Below are 20,689 nucleotides of genomic sequence, written 5' to 3'. Positions count from 1 at the left end.
CTAGACCTCTTGTGGTGTTAGAGAAGCTCCTTAAGGTTTTGAAAATGGCAACGATATTGACTCCCTACTACTAAAGGTTACCTGTATCCACATTCACCCTAATGCAAAAGCAGAGTTTAAGTGTAGTAAATATCAACATTGTTTGTTGTTTTGCTTTATGGAAAAACCTGTGCATAGAAAAAAAAGGCAACTGCCAGAATAAGAAATAGTTTACCTCCAGAAGAACAGCTTATACAGGTATGTTTCCTCTCTTTATTCAGCAAATATAACATCACTATTACTACATTAATATTATTCGCATAGAAAAAAATAGTTCAGTAGTTTTAAATGGTCATGTCTTAAGGTCAGGTTCCCCAAAAGTACACCCTGAGCCAAAGATTTGAATGTTAGCATTATACAAAAGGAGGGATTTGAGTATGATTTGTAAGCTATTCGGATTGTATTAAGAATTGGTAGAAAAATGTAAAAAAAAAAATTTTTGGCTTAGATACATCTCCAAATATGTGTTTTGCTACATTTTGAAGTCAGTGTATTTTCAGGGATATTTAATCCATATGTTTCAGTAAGGCTACATGTAAATCATCCAAATGTTATGTTATTACAGCTATGTGATGTCTAAAATTCCTTTTGTGCTTTTAAAAATAGTCTTTCTATTCTTTTCTGAAAAGCAGCAGGTAAGTTGCCAAGAGTAAACAAATCAAATAACAAAAGGTTTGAGTTCAGTTTGAAACGCTTATCCTATTATTTTTGATTGGGTTCTGAACTTGGCAGCACACATTCCCCATTTCCTCATTTGTGCCTGCAGGGCAAAGTGAAAACAATTTGAACACTGTATTTCCCAATTGGTTCATTGACATTTGAGAATAATGTAGTACAGACAGAATCAGCATGTTTGGCAGGTGAGTGATACTTAACGTGACCTTGGAAAGTTACTTCCCACCAGTTTGCAGAAGTTCATGGCCTGGAACAACATGGTACATATTATAAAACACAGATATCGCTTCTTGGCCTTTTGGCTAAGATCATATGTACAAAATACGGGTTAGGACAGGCAGCCATCAAGGAATCCATGCTGAGGATTTATCTATTTTTCTCATGTATCTTTAGGTGGAATGGTTGAAAAATGAAGACATAATTGATCCCGTTGAAGATCGGAATTTTTATATTACTATTGATCACAACCTCATCATAAAGCAGGCCCGCCTCTCTGATACCGCAAATTACACCTGTGTTGCCAAAAACATTGTTGCCAAGAGGAAAAGCACAACTGCCACTGTCATAGTCTATGGTGAGTGGTCCTTCAGGGTCTCAATCTAGTTCATGTCTAACTAGTTTCTCATTGGCATCGATATCTTAACTTTAAAATATCAAGCTAGAAGCCCTTTTTTTAAATATTTCATTTTCTCTGAGACAGGATCTTTCTCTGTCACCCAGGCTGGCGTGCAATGGCATGAGCATAGCTCACTGTAGCCTCGACCTCCTGGGCTCAAAGGATCCTCCCACCTCAGCCTCCTCTGGAGTAGCTGGTATTACAGGCATGCACCACCATGCCCGGTTCTAGAAGTCCCTTTTCAATCTCCATCGTGGCTTGTTTGCTGCTTTTCACAGGGGCAGTGAGGTTTAATTGCTTCCCCAGTACTGATATGAAAGGATAGGCTCGGACATTCTCAACCCTTTCTCAGTCAGCTTCCAGGAAAGTGAAGAAAGCCTTCCCGAGTGGCTGCTGTTTGTGTAAGCCCTCTTCTCTCGAGAACCTGTACCACCAAGATCTACATTGAGTTCTGAAGATGAATGTGCTTCTATCAGCCTGCTGATGTTTCTGTGGACCTAACCTCAGTCTTATCGTTGCAAACCCTCAGAAAGCGGGAGCTGATCTGTTCCCAAAATACATTAGAGCAATTTTAGCTTCTTAGAACTCATTCTACTCACTCCATCAGAGGTGTGCGGAGTGAAGAGAAGGGCTGCCTTATCTGGCCAAGTGGCCCTAATCCTAACAATATGGTAAAATCCAACAAAGTGACTTCTTAGGAAGCTTCCTCCCATGCCCTGGTCCTTTCTAAGCCAGCTCATCTCTAAACCTATCAATTTTCTGAAAGTACTAAGCAATTTCATACCCCATTTTGATGTGGCACATATGCTTTTATCTCCCTGTGTGGTTTAGCATTCAGTTATTTTCCAATCATTTCATGAGTAGTTTCATCTCCCCAGCTAAGGTTAAGCTCCTTGGTAGACCGAGAGACTGGTCTGTATATTTACATATTTCTTACAATGTTAGACACCTAATAGTTTCTCATATTATTGATGTTTTACTGTCTCAGAGGAAATTGAACAATGTGGGAAGTATTTTGAGGTTATGCCACCGCCAGAATGATATGCCCATGCCTCACCACTTCTTAGAACATAACGAAGATTTTCATCACTGTTTTAGTGTTAAACTCCATGGGCCTTGGTGTCTTATTGACTGAAGGAGGGACAGCCACTGACAAGTATGTGGCTCATGGTACAGTCAGTCATGTGTCACTTAATGATGGGGACACATTCTGAGAATTGCATCGTTAGGTGATTTCATCGTTGTGAGAACATCATAGTGTATTCACACAAACCTAGATGGTATAGCCTACTGCACACCTAGGATAGAGGGTATAGCCTATTACTCCTAGGCTACAAACCTGTATACTGTGTTACTGTACAGAATACTGTAGGGAACTGTAACAAAATGGTATTTGTATATCTAAACATAGAAAAGGTACTGTAAAAATAAGATATCAAAGATTAAAAAAAATAAAAAGGTACACCTGTATAGGGCACTTACTATGAATGAAGCTTGCAGCCCCGGAAGTTGTTCTGGGTGAGTCAGTGAGTGAATAGTGAGTGAATGGCAAGGCCGAGGACATTACTATACACTGCTGTAGACTTTGTTAACACTACACTTAGGCTATAGCACATTTGTAGAAAAAGTAAAGTAATACCCCACAATGTTACAAGAGCTATGAGGTTATTAGGTGATAGGAATTTCTCAGCTCTGTTATAATCTTATGAAACAAACCATTATTGTATATGAAGTCTGTCCTTGACCGAAATGTTATGGGGTACATGATAGGACTGAAGGAATTAAGAATTTGTCACCCCAGAATATGCCACTTGGCATATTGACTGTTTTCTGCATTAAAGATCCTTGAGAAACAGCAGACTCAAGATCACTCTGATAATCCTTCTGACTCTTAAAAGCAGGAGAGGAGATTTTCAACTGAAAGATGGCTTCCCTATACTGGAAGGAAAGTAACATTCTTATCCTCAAGGACAGGAAGTTGAGACCAGGGGGAAGTTAAGATCCGGATAATTCTGTATTGATCTTGTTAAAATAACTCTTAATCTTCTTTTAGCCTTACCACATAATTTACTTTTTCACAACTTACTACTGTTTGTCCAATTCAATATATAAGCATTCAACTCTAACTGCATCTTTGGGTCTTCATTTTCTTAGGCCATGTTAAAGTTATATAAAATAAATTTACACGTTTTTCTCCCGTGATTTGTGTTACACCAATTTAATTCTTAGGCCCCGTCAAAAAATCCTTAAAGAGTTGAAGTAAAATATTGCCTACCCCACAGTACCATTCAGATGGATGTGTGTTTATGAGAAGAGAAACTACTATGCTGTTCCAAAGGATGAATGTAGTGCTGCTATAAAAATGTCATTTTAATTACAGGAAAGATGCATAAAATTTTTTTGATCCTCTGATTACTCTGAGGTTTAATTTCCTAGTCCAGATAATGGCTGTGTTGAATTGTATGCAGTTGCCTTTCTTAAATCAAAATAAAATGTTTTCTTCTTCTTATCTCTTTTTAAACTGCCTGAAAGACTTGATTAACAACATTTGAAATGCAAAAAAGAAATGGGGTACAATCACAGCATGTGCCACTCATAAATAACTAATGAAGGCAGACTATATATAGTTGTATTATATAGATGTTTAATGTACATGCAAATCTGCAAATCTCTTCTTATGTATATTATGCTTTCAATATCCATAAATACAATGAACATGTTGTCCTTAGGAAGGATCAAACACAAGTAACTTAGTATTTAGAATTAAGGAAATGGATTTGGACTAGGGTCAGGAATATTGGGTCATAGGAGTATTTCTGTCACTAACTTATCTTCAGAGGGTCTTTTAACCAGGATTCTCTGAGCCCTTGCCTCGTTCTCTGTAAATGAAGGGATCTTCAAAGACTTTTTCATCTCTGAAAGTTTCTGATTATCCATTTCTCATTAAAATCCCAGCAGAACAGTACATGTATCCTAAACCCCAAATATCAGCTTGCCAGTATGCTAGTAAGCAGTTTATACAGACAATTCCATGGCAGGGAATTTTGTAAACTTGAGCAGGTTAAATTGCTTTTTGGAACACTAACTGAAACCCTACCTGTCCACCATCTGCTTGTCCTTTACATAAACTCCTAAAATAATTTGTCCAAGCCTCATAGGTTGAACTCACCAAAACTCCACAGAAAACATATATATCTAACCAGTATTTCATATTTAGTGACTGTTTTATGTATTTTTTGTTAATGCAATTTTTAGATTACAAATATGCATCCATTAGAGAGAATTTGGAAAACAGAAAAGGTCAAAGAAGAAAATGCCTATACCTATAATGCTGTCACCCAGAGATAGCATTTAAACAAAAATTATATGTATACTAATTGAATTTTCTTTCTTTTTTTTGAGACAGAGTTTCACTCTGTCGCCCAGGCTGGGGTGCAGTGGTGCAATTTTGGCTCCTGCAACCTCTGTCTCCTTGGGAGTTCAAATGATCCTCCCTCCTCAGCCTCCCAAGTACCACCGCACCTGGCTAATTTTTGCATTTTTTGTAGAGATGAAGTCTACTATATTTCCCCAAGCTAGTCTCAAACTCCTAGACTCAAGCGATCTGCCCGTCTTGGCCTCCCAAAGTACTGGGATTATAGGCATGAGCCACTGCACTTGGCATATGCTACTAGTACTTTATATGTATACATAAGGTTTAAAAATAAGCATTACACATTGTTATACATCTTTTATAATTTAAAATATATAAATATAATAAGTGTTGTATACATATTATATAAAAATTATATACATATACATGATTATGCATAATGTATCCATAAACATTACTTTTATTTAAAACATACTGAAACATTCATGTATTATTTATTTATTTATTTGGAGACAGGGTCTCACTCTGTTGCCCAGGCTGGAGTGTAGTGATGTGATCATAGCACACTGCAGCCTCTACTCCTGGGCTCAAGGGATCCTTCTGCCTCAGCCTCCTGAGTAACTGGGTCTATACGCACATGCTGACATGATCTGCTAATTTTTTAAATTTTTGTGGAGCTAGAGTGTTGCTATGTAGTCCAGGCTGGTCTTGAACTCCTGGTCTCAAGCAGTCCTCTCTCCTTGGCCTCCCAAAGTGCTTGGGTTACAAGCATGAGCCACTGCACCCAGCCTCATGAATTATTCAATAGCCTTCTACAGGATCGCTTTTAATGGTTGTCCAGGAGTCAGTCACATTAACATAGATGGCTGGCTTTGCCATTTTCTCCTTTTTGAACATTACAGTTGTTTCCAATTATTCCTCTTTATATGAAATAAAGTTGCTATAAAAATATGTTTCTGTCTGTAAATATAACATTCATCATAATTTCCTATTGGATAGGTTTCTAGAAAACAAAATGTTGGGCAAATGCTGTGCACATATAAGGTTCGTGTTACTTGAATGGCTAATACACTTTTTTAGTGTCAGGAAGCAGATGCGTATACTAGTTGTGTTGTATTTTAACTACAAGGAAATAATTTTTGTTAGAAATTGTTTAATTACAATATTGTATAGACTCACATTATTGAAGTATTAAAAATATATATCAAAGTATTTTCTAAAGAGAGATCTGCAGAATTGAAGAGTGTGCTGTGTTAGGGTGTAGGTTTTACAATCACATATGCTGACAGCTCCGTCAGACATCATAATTGGCCTTTATACACAAAATAAGTGCTAATTTCAATATCAACTAATCGCCAAGTAACTCAAATAGCCAGTCAATTTGTTTATAACCCCAGTACTATAGGATTTTATTTTTTAGCCGGGCTCACTGGTTTGTGCAAGTGAATAAAAATCCTTAAAAGGTTGTAAAGTTTACACATGCTTAAAAAATCAATCATCTTTTTTTTAAGGCTAAATTATTTTATTCTGTCCCTATGCTATAGATTCACTTGCAGGCTTGTCATAGAGATGTAAACATTTATTATTTGAGACGAGCTGTCAAAAGTAATTTTGGAGCTTGACTAGGTAAAGAGATATGTATATTTTTTAAGAACACTGGCCAAGTAAAAGAGAACCCATACCGTCCTATTTATTTTTCTGAGTAGGTGAGTATGTCTTTGCAAACATTTTTTTTTTCTCTGTCTATACACTAAAACTTTGGATAAAATGAGGTCCATGGTCTCTTCTGGCTTTGAAATTTTGGATTTTTATAAATGGTCACTTGGAAAATAACTTTTGTTTACATATTGTGTCTGTTTTATGTGTCCATGTGTGTTGTGCATGCACACATGTTTAATCCACTTTTTACTGTTTGCCTCCTTTCAGTCAATGGCGGCTGGTCCACCTGGACAGAGTGGTCTGTGTGTAATAGCCGCTGTGGACGAGGGTATCAGAAACGTACAAGGACTTGTACCAACCCGGCACCACTCAATGGGGGTGCCTTCTGTGAAGGGCAGAGTGTGCAGAAAATAGCCTGTACTACGTTATGCCCAGGTAAATAAGCCAGTCCTCTCAATCCAAACATCTCCCATTATTTAAGAAATATGCTTTTAGAGAATAGATACAGAAACTTTATTCTTGATCTGAATGTGTGATAAACATTATTTAAATCCATCCTACTCACTGTTTGCATTACTGGGATATCAAGTGTTTTCCTCCAAAAGAATACTTAACTTTGTTACCAAAACATGCCAAATTGTATAAAACAGGAGATTAAACACTACTGGATATAATCCCTTTATATTATTCAACAAAACTGCTGGGACCAAGATTGCAGATTTTGTAATTCAAGAGATTTGAATGGCACTGAAAGCCACACATTTTAGGAATAACAATCCTTGATCTTCAGAAAACCACAGAAATTAATTGAACTGAAATTTAGAAAATGTTTTAGATGGAAATATTTTACATTTAGTGTCATTTTCTGGTCAAGGGCAAATATAACATTTGAAATGAATTATAAGGAAGGCAAAGTTTTTTGGCACATGGAATAATGGATTCTGAAACTATGATGCAGTCAGTTCTTTGTTATCTGTAAATGTTGGTCATCTATTTTTTTTTTTGAGTTATTTGCAGTGGTACCTACAGCAAGATTGCATCTCTCCACCTCTTAGCATCTTTCTGTACTATCTCATCTTGCTACCAGCTCTTATCCCTAGGTAAATCGAAGATAATATTTGCCAAAAGTAAAAACAAAACCCTTTAAAATGCCTTGTTATACAATATATTCCAAAGCTAAGCTAAAATTATTTTGAAATAATCCATAAATTTACTGCGCTCATTGGAGTAGCTACTGTGTTTTCAGTTTTATTGTTCAGATACACAGCCTTCTTACTTCTCCCTTTTGCCTAATTTTGTCGTGTTTATCCTTTAATCTTTATCTTTTAACCTTTCTCAGGGATGGAGTGGAGAAATGAACTGGAGAGATATACATAATCTACACTTTACATTCCCAAATGTTGATTTCCAAATATCAAAACTGTCTTCCACAGTGAACCCTTTGAGAGCTTTTATTTATGAAACAAATTTTGATGCTTAGCTAGGCTTAAAATTTCAGATTTTATTTTATAGGTGCTGACTCCCACAATTAAAAAAGCACCGATCAATTTGAGTTGAAATAGAAATGCATGTGTCAGTGTTTTGGTAAACTGGATTGGTGCAAGTCAAAGCAAATGTTTTTGCTCTAAGTAGTTGGGACTTGCGTATATAGCCAGTTCTGTATGACTGAAATATTAGCGCTGTTCTCATTTTTCATGTGGGTATCTTTATAACCATATCCACATTATGCATGATATATTTACATAGTAATCTGAATACGAAATCATGTAGATTTCTCAAACTACGTAGACGATTAAAATTGATATAATTTTTATCAATATATAGATATAAAAGGTTAAGCTGTTCAGTAAATAATGTTTAGCATTGTTTTACATTGAATCCTTGATCATTATAATTATGTATTTCAGGGAAGATTAATATTTTAAGACTCTTATTTCAACATTTTTATCCTATTTTTCTGAGAAACTTAAGCTGCATTTTCAAGTATGACTGAAATTTATCTTTTTTCAAACTGAGATTTAAGTTGTGTACTTTTAAAATAGAGATATCTGAGTTCATTATCTTTGAAGGTGCTGACAAGCCAGCCACCAAAATTAGGAAGAAAGTAAGTCAGTTCTAAATGACTGAATCACAACAAATATTAGGGTCTTACCTAAATTTTTTAAATAAAAATAGAAACAGAAACATCATCAAATAATGGAATTATCAAATAATAAATGAAAAATAATAGTCTTTTCATGAAAACATTACAGAAGGTTTCAGCAGAATCAAGCAGCCCAGATGAAAAAAGTAAAATAAAAAGACAATATAAAATTTAGATGAGAGAGAAGAGATAGATAGATATATACCAACTGGATGAATGAATTGAAGGTTGGATAGATTTCTTCTCCACTGTACCAACCTCTTCTCTGAATTCCCACACAAGCTTATTTTCACTGTCCACACGGCCCTAGGAATGAAAGAATCTTGGATCCAAAGACTGACCTAATTTTCAATACAACACCCAGAAGCTCCCCCATTAATAGGGAAAGGGAAACCATCATGGCCTACTTTTACATAGCTCCTGGTGACAACTTTGGATTTTGTGTGTCTCAGTCAGCCTCCCTTGACTTGGTCAGTGAGAAAACACTCACACTATAGGAAAAGCTCACTGAACCCAAATGATGTAGACCATGCAATTCCCAGCAATTGAAATGAATACAGTGCTTCTCAGTAGCGCATGCTTTTTCTTGTTTTGTTTTATTGTATTATACTTGAGCTCTGCTCCATCCCTTAAGCAGCTGCCTCTCCCTCTGACTTGCTGCTGCATTTTTTCCATGGCAGTGGACGGCAGGTGGACGTCATGGAGCAAGTGGTCTACTTGTGGAACTGAGTGCACCCACTGGCGCAGGAGGGAGTGCACGGCACCAGCCCCCAAGAATGGAGGCAAGGACTGCGACGGCCTCGTCTTGCAATCCAAGAACTGCACTGATGGGCTTTGCATGCAGAGTAAGTCAATTTAAGCAAACTGCAGACATTGAGGGGGCTGGAGATTGAACCTTTTGGATTTTTTTAAGGAAACATTAGAAATAAAGAATTCTTTGAACAACAATAAAATGCAATAATATAGCAATATTCTAGCTCGCTCTCACAATTGGAAAAAGCAAATTTTCCAGGAACCAGAATAAATAGTAACTATGTCCAGCTAACAAATGGCATGCAATATTGCTTTTTCATGAGCAAGGGGTGATTCAATCACTTATATGGAAGGGAACCATTACTTGGTTTTATCAGAAAGCACAAAAGGGCACTCTAAACTCTTCACAGAGTCAAAACAAGACTTTTAAAAATGTAAGCTGTTTATTCTTAATTCATGGCAGGTACCTAACCAAAATGTCCATGGAGTGTAAAATGTATGTAAAGATGAAAAATATTTCTGTAGGTAGATTTACCGACTTAGAACAAATGTTTAGTGAGAACATCTCCGCAACCTCTTAAATATTCTGGGTTTCTATTAGAAATTATAATGTGGATATGATTTAGTTTATTTAAAGGAAATAAATATTAATAAAGCATACATTTTTAAAATGAGTGCCAAAGATTGGCTTAGGAATGTAATGTGTGCTATAAGCTACATATTCTCCATTTTTTTCATGTCTTTGTTCCTTAGATTTTCTTAATTAAATGGTAGTTTGATTTCATACTTGCAAACTGTCACCCCTTTATTGAGGAGTCCTCAGATGTACACAGTTTACTATCTCTTTTCATGTTCATAAATTGAGGTATTAAGAATTATTCTGAAATCATACCTATTCAGATTCATGGATCAAATGATGTGCTGTCTTTGGATGTGAACTAATGGTGGTCTAGTGTTGACATTTCTCATAATACATTACACATTGCTAGCAGAATACAAGCAGCTGAAGGTATTTGTGCAAAGGTATTTGTATTTGTCATTTAAGAATAAAATGTTTTGTTTTTACCACACTTAAGAAATTCTGGGCCGGGCGCGGTGGCTCAAGCCTGTAATCCCAGCACTTTGGGAGGCCGAGACGGGCGGATCATGAGGTCAGGAGATTGAAACCCTCCTGGCTAACACGGTGAAACCCCGTCTCTACTAAAAATACAAAAACTAGCCGGGCGAGGTGGCGGGCGCCTGTAGTCCCAGCTACTCGGGAGCTGAGGCAGGAGAATGGCGTAAACCCGGGAGGCGGAGCTTGCAGTGAGCTGAGATCCGGCCACTGCACTCCAGCCGGGGCGACAGAGCGAGACTCCGCCTCAAAAAAAAAAAAAAAAAAAAAAAAAAAAAAAAAAAGAAATTCTGTTTACTTTTCAGTCTATACACACAGGAACCTTTAGAAAGATATCTTACTTAAAATACAAATAAATAATTATGTTGTTCACACAGAATAAAAATCCAGTAGGCCTCTTATTTTTATGTTCAGGGTACATTTGCATTCCTCGAGAACAGGCTGCCGCTGAGTGTATAAAGCACAGCTTCTGGTAATGATGTGGGGCCTGCCACTGTGAACCTCACAAGTTTGTACCAGAAATGCATAAATGAAAATCAGTTTTGCTAACCATTTATCCAGAGGTACAGAGTTTGTTTGGGTTGAGGATTAAAATAACATACCACATACAAGTTAGTCTTTTTAACATTTTCATCACTTAGTATTTTTCCTTTACTGTAGAACCAACTGATTCGTGTGATTGCAAAATAGAAACAGTTGGACTTTTTCTCTCTTTCTGTCTTTCACATTCTTTCTCTTTCAATATACTATTTCAATCTTGGGTGATTTAATACCTACTACTTCTATTGTGCATATTTACAAATCCTCAGAACAACCTCTTTAACAAGGAATACAATGCCACAAGATAGAACCTTTTATTAGTCATAGAAAATGTCACATTTTAAATTATGACAAATACAAACATGATATATTCAAACTAAGACGTCCATGACATAGCAACCCCTTAGCTTCTAGATCATTTCTTAAGCATTCATAGAATTTTTTTCCTTATTATTGGATATTTGCCAGTAATGATGGCCTGAAGTGTGTGTTTATAGACAGGGAAGAGGAATGAGGCAAAAGGAGGGGTATTTTTCGTTGTTTGTTTGTTTGTGTTTATTTTTTTATCACGTCTCCTGTTTGATGGAAACATTTTGCTATTTGGGTTAAAATCATTCCATTTAAAGCTATTTATTTCTGCAGCTCTGATTTGCTATAGTGACAATCCCTACTAAGTCATTAAACTCTTTCATCTGCCCTCCTGTATCCACTCCAGTCAGACAAAGAATTGTAGTCTATATCACTATTGATTTCCTCAGTGATAAAACCACAGATATTCTGCACTGTGCAATTGTAGTCTTTTACAGTGAAAGCTATAGTTTCTGCTTACCAGTTAGCCTGGTGTTTCTGGAACAGTATACTGCCAAAGTCTTGCAAAGAAATAATATTGTTTGGCCATTATTTTGGAAAACAAAGGCTTCTAATAGTGATACTGCAAAGTTTGCAAAAGGGACAAGGTCAGTATTAAGAAAAAGAATGGAGGTAGAAAAGATAGCCAGAAAGTGGCAATCAGCAATTAGGAATTATCACTTAATATTTATTTCCTTTGGGAGAATTAGTGTCTGGAATGCATTAATAAATAGTCTTTCAATGATATCACAATGTTATCTCAAAATAAAGCTAGTCTGCTTTCAATGAACCAGGTAAGAACTACATCCTCTGAATCTATTCAAAATTGTATATAAATAATTCTGATATAAATGTAGGTGTACTGCTAGATAGGAGAAATTCAGAGTTCATAATGGATGTGAGTAGGATTCAGAGTTACCTAGATAATGTAGTATAGTATTTCTTCAAAAGCTAACTTGGTACTTAAGAGGAACACAATGTGAAATATACAGAAAATATTACTGTTGATGTTTATTTGTTAATTTGTTCAAAACAAATTCAGATACATTTCTTTGTTAAGCACTTAATACAAACACCTTTAAAAATATATTAAAATGTTGGATAAAATATTGCAAACTTAGTAGAGACATATACGTAAATGCAGAAAGAGAGAGAGAAGAAAAGAGGTCCAAAAGAAAGAAGATAGAGAAATCCTCAAATGGCAAAAATGAAGCTGCAACTCCAAGCTTGAGAGGTAACTGTGTGAATTGACACCAAAATAACCAGGAAGGGGGAACTGGATATGGACATGGGTCCCAGGGACTGGAAATTAGGGTTTCAGTTTTGGCACAGAGGCAGAAGCCCTGGCTTTGTAAGACCTAGACTTGGAAGTAAGAACCCTAAAGAAAGCTGAAACTCACAAATGCCTGACCTATACCATAAGAAACAACTAGAACATTTTTGCCCACCAGCCAAGGGAAGACATAGAAAAACATGGTAGGAAAAAGGAAATGAAGACTTCATTTAAATAAAATCTATAGTAAAACCATAACCTCACCCCAGCTCTGGTATGGAATCTAAGATACATTGCTAGAAGCAAAACACAAAATATGTATAATTAAGCTTCTAGGACACCAGCAGAGCAAACAGCAAGCTACTCTCTAGGTTTCCTTCCATAATGTAAGTTCATTAGTCTATGACAAACATAGACCACACCTGTCAATAAGCTTACAATACAAAGTTTCCAATCACTCAAGAAAATTGTCTACTGTAAGGGAGAGTCAGCAATAATAAATGAGTTAGCATTTTACTAACATGAACTCATAGAGCAATCTGAAAAAAACTGTAGAGTAAATGTAAAAAGACAAACCATATTTTTAAAAGGAATATAAGCACAAATGAAATAACAATTTGTTAAAAAGACAGATTTAGAGAAAAAAACAAATGGAATGTCTAGAGAGGAAGGCATAATGATTGAAATTTAAAACTCATTGGAAGATGAAAAATCAGATCAGATACAGCTTCAGGTAAAGCTGAAGAGAAAATTTGTAAACTGCAATGTAGATCTTATGAAACTTCCACAATACAGGGAAGTTTTGTGAATACATAAGTGAATATGTAACAGGGAGAATAAAACTCAGGGAGGATAGAATGAGAAAATCCAACATTTACTGCATAAAAGAGCAAAATCTGAAAGATTTTCAGGTAATCAAGATAGAGAGGATTTATTACTCATAAACCTTACTGAGTAAACTACTGAAAATGAAAAATAACAATTGGTTCCTTAAAATAAGATGAGACCAATTGAGGAGCAGTTGAAAACAAGATGGAGCTAAATGGTACACAATATTAACATGGAATATGGGAAGGTGCGAACTAAGTTAAAAATTTCCATCTTCCATATATTGCTCAAGAAAAGAACAGTAACAATATTTACATTGGATTTCATTGATTCCACTGTTGAAGTTAAAATGTTAAGACTTGAGTACACATATAAAAATTGAATGCATAAATTCAAAATAAAAATTTTAAGGGTAGGAAATTGGCAAAAGGAAAACTAGTAAATGAATATAATAAGTGAGATGGTGGAAATAAAGCTACATACATCAGGGATCATAATGTAAATGAATTAAACTCACCTGTAAAAGGAAATCCAAAATTATAGGAAAAAACTCAGTTTTATTCTATTTATGAGTCACATACTTAAATCATAATTATAGGAAAAGATTGAAGGCTAAGAAATGGAACTTATAGTATTGTTCAGTATGTATGAATGTATGTATATATTTAGAGACGGAGTCTTGCTCTGTTACCAGGCTGGAGTGCAGTGGCGTGATTTTGGCTCACTACAACCTCCGACTCCCTGGTTCAAGCGATTCTCCTGCTTCAGCCTCCTGAGTAGCTGGGATTACAGGCACATGCCACCACACCCAGCTAATTTTTTTATTTTTAGTAGAGACAGGGTTTTACCATGTTGGCCAGGATGGTCTAGATCTCCTGACCTAGTGATCCGCCCGCCTCGGCCTCCCAAAGCTGGGATCACAGGCGTGAGCCACTGCGCCCAGTCTGTTCAGTATTTATTTTAACATGTCCAATCAATGGCTCTTACTATCTGATTGGGCTATTCTTTATTCAATTCCATTTCCCATTACGCCTAAGTAATATATATTAGAGATCATTTTTGACTCATAGTTTGAATATAGAGTTTTGTTTATCATGGGCTTTATAGTTTTTAGAATGTTTACTTTCAACTGAAAAATTAATCATCAGTTTTCTAAATTGTTTACCAGTTTGATAGTGTTCGGATAAGACATGTTAGAAATCATTTCTTTCCTCAAATTCAACACCAAGTGAAATTTTTCATAAAAAGACTTTGAAGGTTACTTATAAAATTAATGAATACTTTAAAGATATAACAATGCTAAATGTTAAGCAAATATGTAGTCAAGTAGAAACTTTTGTACCTTGCTAATGGGAATAAAAATTTTATGGGGAAGCAATTTTACAGTATAAGTCAAAAATTTTAAAGTTATCATACCCTTTGACCCAATAATTCTACTTGAATGAATAAGTTTTAAGTAATTAGTATGAATATCTAAAAATATATACAGTCAGCCCTCTGTATCAGTGAGTTACACATCTGTGGATTCAACCAAGAACAGGTCAAAAACATTTTTAAAAACACTAAAAAATAATATAACAATTAAAAATAAAACAAATTTTAAAATACAGTATAACAACTTATTTAACATTTAAATTGTATTAGGTATTATAACCAATCTAGAGATTGTTTAAAGTATACGTGAGGATGTGCATAGGTTACATGCAAATACTATGCCATTTTATATAAGGGACTTGAGCAATCTCAGATTTTGGTGTTGGTGGCGGGGGGTGGTTCTGGAATCAATCCTTCTTGGATACTGAGAAACAGCTGTATGCCACATATGTCTATATTCTTTGTTATTATTGTGAAAAATGCAAAACCCAAAAGTCTAATATTAGGATGATGGTTAAGTAACACATAGTACTTCCATTAAATGGAACATCATATAGCCACTAAAATATTTATAAGGTTTAACATGGAAAAGCAGAATATGGATTTATATATGCATTTAGTGATGTGTGTAAAGGTATGCTTAGTAAAAGATGAATGAAATTTATGAATTTTCTGAGCTAATGAGATTACAAGTATTTTTTCTTTTTCTATATGCTTTCTATTCTATACATTATTTATGTTTAGTATTCCGTTATGTTTATAATAATAAATGACATTTTTTAAAAAGAACGGTTGAGGATAGGCCACAGCATTGTCTTGGAAGCATGGCTCCCTGGATTTAAGAAGTAGCAATGTCACTGACTTTGGTCACATTGATTCAAATTAGATTACCAAAAAAGTATTTGCATAAAATACTTGTATAAAACCCTAGTTGTACAAAACTCTAGGGTGCAAGAATTACTTATGGCCAGTAAACCAAGTATTTTGAAGACATGGGGATTTGGAACTGAATTATAGTTTTGTAATATTTCCCATTTGTCTATTTTATATATATATATCCGGCCTTGCAATCATAATTTAAATTCTTAGTCTGTGTGATAAGTTGGATTCATTATGTGATACTGTGTAATTTCATTTGTGAAATATGATCATGGTCTGTAAACAATTTCAGAAGCTCTATTAAATTTTTATACCACTCATACACAGTAGTTCATATTGTAAGTACTGTATAACATATATATGTATTACACTGGATACAATCTCACTGGCCTGAAAAAGTAGTTCCTACACTAGACACAACTTGGTACCTTCAAATTAAGACCTTTACTAAATTGATGTTATTTCACCAGAATGCATTACTAAAGAGTAATTAGAAGCTATCAGAATCACTTAAGGTCCCAGAAATAACTTGGACATTTTGGATTTATAAGCACATAGTTAATTTTTTTCCAAACAACATTTTAAAAAGTGGAGTTCTTTGGTATACTAAATGACATGGATTGCATTGAATAAGAAAGGTAAGTGAAGTGGCATGTTTGTCACTATTTTGTGTGTGTGTGTGTGTGTGTTTCAGTAAAACTTTATTTACAGAAATGAGTAGCAGGAACTATTTAGCCTGAGGGCCAGAGCTTGCCAACCCCTGTTCCAGGCTGTCACATCTCGAGGATATAGCTATTGTATTACGTTAATTTACTGAACTTAACAGGTTTATCGCCTAATTTTTAACCCATATGCCATACATTGACATATATTCATAGGAGGTGAAGGGTATTTATCAAACATCCTATGATCTTTGCTTTTTTTTTTTTCATTTAGTTCTTATTTTTAGATCTGTAATGGGTACAGGTGCAGAGTTCTCACATGCATGTATGTGTAGTGATGAAGTCTGGGCTTTCAACGTACCTAGCATCTGAATAGTGAACTGTGCTCAACACCATTTTTTTTTTTCTAATTATATTTTAAGTTCTAGGGTACATGTGCACAACGTGCAGGTTTGTTACATATGTATACATGTGCCATGTTGGTGTGCTGCACCCATTAACTCGTCATTTACTTTAGGTATATCTCCTAATGGTATCCCTCTCCCTACCCCCACCCCATGACAGGCCCTGGTGTGTGATGTTTGCCACCCTGTGTCCAAGTGTTCTCATTGTTCAATTCCCACCTATGAGTGAGAGCATGCGGTGTTTGGTTTTTTGTCCTTGCAATAGTTTGCTGAGAATGATGGTTTCCAGCTTCATCCATGTCCCTACAAAGGACGTGAACTCATCCTTTTTTATGGCTGCATAGTGTTCCATGGTGTGCATGTGCCACATTTTCTTAATCCAGTCTATCATTGATGGACATTTGGATTGGTTCCAAGTCCTTGCTATTGTGAATAGTGCCTCAATAAACATACTTGTGCATGTGTCTTTAGAGCAGCATGATTTATAATCCTTTGGGGATATACCCAGCAATGAGATGGCTGGGTCAAATGGTATTTCTAGTTCTAGATCCTTGAGGAATCGCCACACTGTCTTTCATAATGGTTGGACTAGTTTACAATCCCACCAACAGTGTAAAAATGTTCCTATTTCTCCACATCCTCTCCAGCACCTGTTGCTTCCTGACTTTTTAATGATCGCCATTCTAACTGGTATGAGATGGTATCTCCTTGTGGTTTTGATTTGCATTTCTCTGATGGCCAGTGATGATGAGCATTTTTTCATGTGTCTGTTGGCTGCATAAATGTCTTATTTGGGGACGTGTCTGTTCATATCCTTCACCCACTTTTTGATGGGGTTTTTTGTTTTTTTCTTGTAAGTTTGTTTGAGTTCTATGTAGATTCTGGACATTAGCCCTTTGTCAGATAAGTAGATTGCAAAAATGTTCTCCCATTCTGTAGGTTGCCTGTTCACTCTGATGGTAGTTTCTTTTGCTGTGCAGAAGCTCCTTAGTTTAATTAGATCCCATTTGTCAATTTTGGCTTTTGTTGCCATTGCTTTTGGTGTTTATGAAGTCCTTGCTCATGCCTATGTCCTGAATGGTATTGCCTAGATTTTCCTCTAGGACTTTTATGGTTTCTGTCTAACATTTAAGTCTTTAATCCATCTTGAATTAATTTTTGTATAAGGTATAAGGAAGGGATCCAGTTTCAGCTTTCTACATATGGCTAGCCAGTTTTCCCAGCACCATTTATTAGAGAATCCTTTCCCCAGTTCTTGTTTTTCCCGGGTTTGTCAAAGATCAGTTGTTTGTAGATGTGTGGTATTATTTCTAAGGACACTGTTCTGTTTCATTGATCTATATCTCTGTTTTGTTACCAGTACCATGCTGTTTTGGTTACTGTAGCCTTGTAGTATAGTTTGCAGTCAGGTAGGGTGATGCCTCCAGCATTGTTCTTTTGACTTAGGATTGTCTTGGCAATGCAGGCTCTTTTTTGGTTCCATATGAACTTTAAAGTCGTTTTTTCCAATTCTGTGAAGAAAGTCATTGGAAGCTTGATGGGGATGGCATTGAATCTATAAATTACCTTGGACAGTATGGCCATTTTCATGAGCTTGATTCTTCCTATCCGTGAGCATGGAATGTGCTTCCATTTGTTTGTGTTCTCTTTTATTTCGTAGAGCAGTGGTTTGTAGTTCTCCTTGAAGAGGTCCTTCACATCCCTTGTAAGTTGGATTCCTAGGTATTTTATTCTTTTTGAAGCAGTTGTGAATGGGAGTTCACTCATGATTTGGCTCACTGTTTGTCTGTTATTGGTGTATAAGAATGCTTGTGATTTTTGTACATTGATTTTGTATCCTGAGACTTGGCTGAAATTGCTTATCACCAATCCCACAGAAATACAAACTACCATCAGAGAATATTATAAACACCTCTACACAAATCAACTAGAAAATCTAGAAGAAATGGATAAATTCCTGGACACATACACCTTCCCAAGACTAAACCAGGAAGAAGCTGAATCCCTGAATAGATCAATAACAGGCTCAGAAATTGAGACAATAATTAATAGCCTACCAACCAAAAAAACTCCAGGACCAGATGGATTCACAGCCGAATTCTACCAGAGTACAAGGAGGAGCTGGTACCATTCCTTCTGAAGCTATTCCAATCAATAGAAAAAGAGGGAATACTCCCTAACTTATTTTATGAGGTCAGTATCGTCCTGATACCAAAGCCTGGCAGAGACACAACAAAAAAAGAGAATTTTAGACCAATATACCTGATGAACATTGATGCAAAAATCCTCAGTAAAATACTGACAAACCAAATCCAGCAGCACATCAAAAAGCTTATCCACCATGATCAAGTGGGCTTCATCCCTGGGATGCAAGGCTGGTTCAACATACGCAAATCAATAAATGTAATCCAGCATATAAACAGAACCAAAGACAAAAACCATATGATTATCTCAATAGATGCAGAAAAGGCCTTTGACAAAATTCAGCCCTTCATCCTAAAAACTCTCAATAAATTAGGTATTGATGGGATATATCTCAACATAATAAGAGCTATTTATAAAACCCACAGCCAATATCATACTGAATGCGTAAAAACTGGAAGCATTCCCTTTGAAAACTGGCACAAGACAGTGATGCCCTCTCTCACCACTCCTATTCAACGTAGTGTTGGAAGTTCTGGCCAGGGCAATCAGGCAGGAGAAAGAAATAAAGAGTATTCAATCAGGAAAAGAAGTCAAATTGTCCCTGTTTACAGATGACATGATTGAATATTTAGAAAACCCCATCGTCTCAGCCCAAAATCTCCTTAAGCTGATAAGTGTTTGTCACTATTGAAAATAATTGAAAACATATGTCTGATCTAAAAAAACTTAGCATTAATAACAAATACCAGTTTTTACTTAATAATACTACAGAATCAGTATTGGAAGACCAATTGTACTGTGTACACATTAAAATATTTAGGTTTCTTTATATCATCCCTAAACTGATATGAAAGCAGCCACCCCCCACATTTCACAATATATTTTTGAAATAGGCTTTACATTAAATGGTTATGACAAGAGAGACACAAAGAACAGGACACACAGAAAGATACAGAAGAAGCAGAAAGCACTTAAGAAAACTCAAAAAATGCTGACAATAAGCATATTTACCTTTTAAGTTGAAATACAATTGTATTACTAAGACCTGATAACTTTTAACTTGTATAATCTTTTTATTTTTTTATTTTTTTTTTTTAATGTGACAGAGTCTTACACTGTTGCCCAGGCTGGAGTGCCTTGGCACGATTCTGGCTCACTGCAACCTCTACCTCCCGAGTTTAAGCAATTCTCCTGCCTCAGCCTCCCGAGTAGCTGGGATTACAGGCATCTACCACCCTGCCCAGTTAATTTTTGTATTTTTAATAGAGATGGGGTTTCACCATGTTGGCCAGGCTGGTCTCGAACTCCTGACCTCAAGTGATCTGCCCACCTCAGCCTCCCAAAGTGCTGAGATTACAGGCCTAAGCCACCACAGCGGGCCTAACTTTTATAATCTTTATAATAAACATTTAGTAAGATTTATTTGTCATGGATGGCATATAAAATGAATAGTTTAATCACTGCTTGCTTCTTCCTTTTGAAAATAGCAATTCAAATACTATATATATGGCCTGGTCCAGAAATGCAGATTTATATATATATATATATTTATCAATACACTAGATTGGATTATTAAGTTACTGCCAATATTCCTATAGATTTTAGTTTTTATTCCCATTGTAAGTTTGGAGTTTCTCATAGGGATTTGTAACAGTTCAAATCTGAACTTAGAATTACTCCTTGCTAAAGACGGTTCATGCCACAGTAGACAAATTTAAAATTGCAATTTACTAACAAGAACTGTCTAGAATTGTGTCTGCATCAGTGAACTTCCTGACTTTGGGAAATTAAAATGTTAGGCATTCTGCAAAGTTAGCACTTTCAACTCATTAAAAAATTTACACGTCACACAGCTCTTCTATTA

General features: G+C 35.8%; 1 protein-coding gene across 1 annotated transcript in view; it reads left to right on the top strand.

Moving 5' to 3' along the window:
• The window catches only part of UNC5C (unc-5 netrin receptor C), a 484,018-nt gene that overhangs the window by 397,646 nt on the left and 65,683 nt on the right, over positions 1-20,689 (top strand). Inside the window, exons 5-7 of the mRNA XM_033214856.1 lie at positions 1,108-1,288; positions 6,630-6,797; positions 9,186-9,350. Coding sequence (XP_033070747.1) covers positions 1,108-1,288; positions 6,630-6,797; positions 9,186-9,350 — 514 coding nt within the window. The remainder of the gene's footprint in view (positions 1-1,107; positions 1,289-6,629; positions 6,798-9,185; positions 9,351-20,689) is intronic.

This window comes from Trachypithecus francoisi, unplaced genomic scaffold (assembly GCF_009764315.1).
Source record: "Trachypithecus francoisi isolate TF-2019V2 unplaced genomic scaffold, Tfra_2.0 Lachesis_group1, whole genome shotgun sequence".
Lineage (NCBI taxonomy): Eukaryota > Metazoa > Chordata > Mammalia > Primates > Cercopithecidae > Trachypithecus > Trachypithecus francoisi.
Note: the sequence above shows the minus strand (reverse complement) of the source record. Positions and strands in the feature narration are given on the sequence as shown.